The sequence below is a fragment of the Acyrthosiphon pisum genome, chromosome X, assembly GCF_005508785.2.
Source record: "Acyrthosiphon pisum isolate AL4f chromosome X, pea_aphid_22Mar2018_4r6ur, whole genome shotgun sequence".
Lineage (NCBI taxonomy): Eukaryota > Metazoa > Arthropoda > Insecta > Hemiptera > Aphididae > Acyrthosiphon > Acyrthosiphon pisum.
In genome coordinates, this window is record NC_042493.1 from 44,155,051 (window position 1) to 44,160,720 (window position 5,670).

At 36.8% G+C, this 5,670-nt stretch overlaps 1 protein-coding gene across 1 annotated transcript; it reads right to left on the reverse strand.

Moving 5' to 3' along the window:
* Positions 1-2,293: 2,293 nt before the first annotated feature.
* Positions 2,294-3,145, reverse strand: LOC107882433. The gene has a single exon (XM_016800759.1). It carries the CDS (start codon positions 3,143-3,145, stop codon positions 2,294-2,296), a length of 852 nt encoding a protein of 283 aa, XP_016656248.1.
* Between the last annotated feature and the right edge of the window lie 2,525 nt (positions 3,146-5,670).

The window sequence follows — 5,670 nt, forward strand, 5'->3', positions numbered from 1 at the left end:
GTACTTGAAGCAACTATTTTGATTAGGAAGTTTAAAGGAGAAATTGTGCAGTTGCCACGTATTCCAATGACACCATCAGAATCTCCTATACTAATTAAAATACTTAAATTTTCCTATTCGTTTGGCTTTCGCAATGACCATAAACAAGGCTCAAGGACAAATAATGTACATTTGTGGATTGGACTTGGAAAATACATGTTTTTCCAATGGGCAACTATATGTTGCATGTTCACGTGGGGGAAGCCATCAAATATATTTATATTAGCAAAAGACAGGTTAACCAAAAATATTGTGCACCAATTAGTTCTTAGTTAAATTTAAATTATTAAAAATAGTTTAAAATGTATATAATTTATAAAATTATATTTGTTTATGATATCAATAAAGAACCAACTTTGTAATTTACTCATTCATTGCAGACTATGTTCTATCCTTAATCCTGTGGGTTATTATTAGTGACATTATATGAATATTAATTTGACATACTCAATAGTTTACTATACGCTATGATCTCCGAAACCACTAATAAACTACAAATAAAAAAAAAATTGTCTAATACATAATAACAATAATACACGGCCTACGAAAATGCAAAAAAACAAACTAATACGCGGGCAACGCCGTGTCCGGACAGCTAGTATACTATATTATTATGTACTGTTTTTTCTTTTTAAATATCTGGTCACCATAATTCTAGTGAATAGTCATACATAAGTATTTTGTAAGTATTGATTAATATAATTATATTAACTACCTATACCTATATCCTAAAATATAATAAACCATGGCGTATGCGTACATATTGCTGGAATTAAATTGTATACTAATTGACGAAATCATTTTAGAAATGTCTAAGTAGGTAGGTTGTAGCACAGAACAACCAGAAGGGAATCATATTTCATTTAACATAGGCTCTTATGGGAGATGATAAAACCACGTCCGACATGTCTAAAAATTAAGCGTGCTGCCACATACCGGGAATTTATCTATTTTTCTTTATATCGTGCAACACTGTTTATTCGTTCAGACCACGGTTATCTACTCTTAGTAGATAACCGTGGTTCAGGAGTGTTAGCCATGTGCTGTTGTTGTTGTTATGAGTGGAATTGCAGATTAACAGTGTAGCCACAAACCACAGAAAACTTAAAAAAAGGGAATTTCTTGGTACGTGGCAGCACGTTTAATTTCTAGACATGTCGGACGGTTTTTCGATCAGCCTTAGGATTCCCTTCTGGTTGTTCTGTGGTTGTAGTACCTATTGAAACGTATCTAACATTCATTTCGTTAAAAAGATTCACTTTATTTTTGTGATTTTTTTACATAAATCGGATTATGTCTCTCAAAATATCATAGTACCGTAGAATGGGGTAACTTTGATTTCGCGGGGTAACTTTGATACCTTTATATTTTTATTCACTAGAGTACCATGATGATTACATTTTTTTTTTCATAAAATGGGGTTACTTTGATATCACATTAAGAAATATAGGTATCAAAGTTGCCCACTACGCTGTGTAGTGAAAAACTTGTCTTGATCTTGTGTATCCAATAGGATTATTAAAAATCTCAGAGTCATTAATATATTTTTTAAAGTAACGAGATAAAGTTTTAACAGGTATAATAAAATCATCTGACACACTTTTATGAGAACACTTTTCATTCAACATTTTCATAACTGCACACTCCATAACATCCTCTGATATATTTGCTCTATCAGTCTTGCGCTTGTAATTTCGAACCATCTATATAAGCAAATCCAAATTTTTAGTTATGTTATTTAAAACAATTCATACAAGACAACATGCCCCAGTTTTAGAAGGTTAACCTAACTTTTTTTTTTTTTTTTTTTTTTTTTTTTTTTCTGTTTGGAATCGTAGACAGGGAGGGAAATATGGCTGCCCATTGCTGCCTCCCTGCCTACATCGTTTATTGACAATTACCAATAAAAATACAATAAATACATAAATTATACAATTAAATATATACATTAAATTGGGGGCCTCTAACCTCCCTGATGGTTGCCTTCGGCATACATTAATATAACTTAACTAATTATAATTATATTCTACTGCACGTTGTCGTCTCCTCGTTGCCTAGTCCTTTCTAGCTCTTCCTTCCGCCCCATTATTGACTCTACCATGCCTTTGAACAGCTCCGATCTTCTTGAGCAGGACGCCAATATTCTTTGCCGCTGCGCCGGATCCGGGGGCAGGTCTTCCCATTTCATGTCGCATAGAAGGTCCATGACATCTTCAGGACAGGGATTCCTGTTGAGAGCGCGCGCCAGTTCCGCTCAGTTGTCGTTCCAGAAGGGGCATAGGAATATCGTGTGCTCCGCATCGTCGAGGGCGGCTTGACAGTGAACACAAGACGGACTCGTAGCCCTTGCCCTTTTCCACAGATACTTCTGAAAGCAACCATGGCCGGAGAGTGCCTGCGACATGTGAAAACTCACTTGCCTCGGACCATGGTGCCACCATCTTTGTAGATCCGGGATCAAACGTTTAGTCCACGCTGCCTTTTTGGTGGAGTCCCAGTGCACTTGCCATTGCCTAATTGTCTCCTCTCTCACAACTGGTTTGGCTACGAGGACACCGGTCTTCCTCGATTCGCCGACTCTCTTCCTCTCCAGCGCCAGAAGGGATGCAGGTGGCGTCCTGGCGAGTACTAGCGCCGCCATGTCAGAGACCGTACGGTAACACCTGGCTATTCTCAGAGCTGCGACCCTCTGGGCCATCAGGAGTGAGTTTTCCGCTTTCTTCACGTCGCGGACGGTATCAGCCCATATCTGGGCGCCATAGAGCAGTCGACTATGCACCACACTCATGAGTAACCTGCGTTTGGCCTGCGAGGGCCCTCCCACGTTGGGCATCAGCCTCCCAATCGCGGCCGCCGCTCTTCTAGCTCCCGCAGCTACTGTATTAGTGTGTTCAACGAACGACAGTCTGGTATCCAATTGTACGCCCAGGTACCTGATGGCTCGTCTCGTTGGCACTTGGAACCCCTGTACACTCAGCTGCGGTACGGCGAAATTGTGCTTCCCGGTAATGATGACGCACTCCGACTTCTCAGGGGCAAGTCTTAGTCCGTTGTCGGACATCCATCTGGCAACGTCCGAGAGGATTGGATTAACCAGTTGCTCCATAAGCTCTGCGTTATGGGCTACAGCTACTATAGCCACATCGTCGGCGAAGGCTATAAGTTTTGCATCTCTGTGCACCGGTAGGCGTAGGATGCCGTTAGGTTAACCTAACCTAACCTAACCTAACCTAACCTAACCCAGTTTTAGAAGGCCAACTAGCCCCAAATCATTTTTTTATACTTTTGAAACAATTATGAACATCATGGATAAATGAGGTATTGAATGATACTTGGTCTTTTGTATCATCATAAAACTCTCACTGCTGATTGGACCTTAATCAATATGCAACATAATGCACATCCGTTTGCCTTAAATCACCTCTTTCTGGACCATAAAATGCAATTACACCATACAAATTTTAATTAACATAATGTATTATGATTTGATTATTGGAATCAAGTTTCCATGACATTTTCCCTGCATAATTTATTTTATATTACTAGTTGGCTGTGTGTTGTTGAAACTACTCGAATAGATCTAAGACCTAAAAAGTGTCATAAAAAATAAAATGCCAACTACCTAAATGAAATAGTAATTTTTTTAATTATCAACTCTACCCTAATACTATGACCTAACCTAATACTATGATAATACTATGATTAAACAATGCCTGAATCGTGTTCTACATACCTTTTATAGTCGTTTTAATCTGCAGAAAATGTTTAAAAAAATACAATTTAACAAGCTAAAAACAAGCTAAAAAAACGACAGTTGATAACAATATTTTATTGATTACAAGATTAAGGAATAATTATATAATCACTACGATTTGTACTATGATAAACTACGATGGTCATAATCACGATTATACAGGCTGGGAATCAGCCCATGTTTACAATTGCATATCTTGAAGCCCAAATCTTCGGAACAAATGAGCTGTTCCAACTAATCACTAACGATACTATTGGAATTATTTTATACTATATTATCATTGATGTTACCCCGCGAATTTTATTTATTTCATTATTTGTAACAAATTAGTAATAATTGTTGACACTGGGAAGTGACCGAGCGCTAATGATCAGTTGGAACAGCTGATTTTTTTTGGAAGGTTTGTGCTTAATTTTATCTTAGCTCGATTCCCAACCTGTATATCTTTAATCGTGGTCATAATACAATGCTATTGATGCAGTGTGTCTAACTTAAAACCTCGATTTTAAAAATCTACTTGGTTAACTTACCCCGGTACCCAACTAGCCCAGGTCTCCCCTACTGCATTTAGAATACTTGTAAAAAGTAATCAAAATACCGTATTGAATACTTTCAGTAAGTATTCAAGTAATTGAAAAGTATTCCGAATACTGCATTCGGAATGCTACCCAAGTCTGTGTCCTGTGACAGTATGTAAGTTCAAATTTATGTACCTAATACATAATAGTAGATATTAACTACCTATCGGCTATCGCCTATAAATATTGATATTCGAGTAGGTACCTATTATATTAAAAAATAACAGCCTTTTTTTGTTACATAGGTACCAGGTATATAACAACAGTATGAGTAGGTACCTCTATATGATAAGTTATAACGAAACCCGGGGCATATTTAGGCAGGGGCCCCTAAAGTATCTCCAAGTTGGGGGGAGAGGAACAGGCATAATTTAATTTCTGGGTTAAAGAGGGGCTCTGTCTCCTGTCTCTTATAACCACCAAGTTCCTCACTACGCCACTGAACGAAAAAACTTGATAAAAAGTAGTGTTCGAAATTTTAATTTGTATACCTATATTTAGGTAGATATCAATAAATTAAAAAATTAAAATTAATATATGTACAAATTTTCTAAAAATATGAGTTATAAACTTTTGCTCACGTCCTCACTCCATCTACCTATAAGAAACGGTTCGCGTGTCAAAATATAATACGGTGATATCGAATTGAGTCCATGCTACTTTTATGTGTTTGAATTGAGTCCAGGGTATTATCTTAATATCTTTGAATTGAGTCCGTATAGATAAAATGTCATAACTACTTGTTAAGCCGGTGACCTTGAACCTTGCACATCATATTATACCGGATACGTAACGATAACGGATATTCATCAACGGTGGTATAAAGTTACTCGTTCAAAATCAATCAGTCGTGCCGAATACTTCGTGAACACACAATTTATTAGTTAATACTTACACAATAATTATCAAATTATAACGAGTGAAAAATGGAGTGTTATGTTAAGTGAAAAACAAAAAACATTAAAAATTGTTAAAGGTTTTAAGTTTCGATTTCATAAAATGTTGCAAGGCAAGGTTCAACGGTGGACATGTTGTAAAAACTCGTGTAAGTGTTTTTTTAAATTAACCTCTGATAATGTTATGTCAGAAATCTTCAATGAACACAAACATGATAAGTGTGACGAAAATGTACTTAGTAGACAGAAAATCAGCAACGCTGTTAAAAGGAAAGCTGTGGATGATATTTCTGTCCGGCCATCGAAGATTTTACATAATGAGTTTAAAAATGGTGACATTTCAACTCTCACGACAAACGACGTTATTTTAATCAAACAAAACATTCACCATGCTCGTTCGCTG

Coding starts and splice junctions, on each gene's coding strand:
- LOC107882433 (XM_016800759.1), bottom strand. CDS start 3,145: ATGGAGCAACTGGTTAATCCAATCCTCTCGGACGTTGCCAGATGGATG.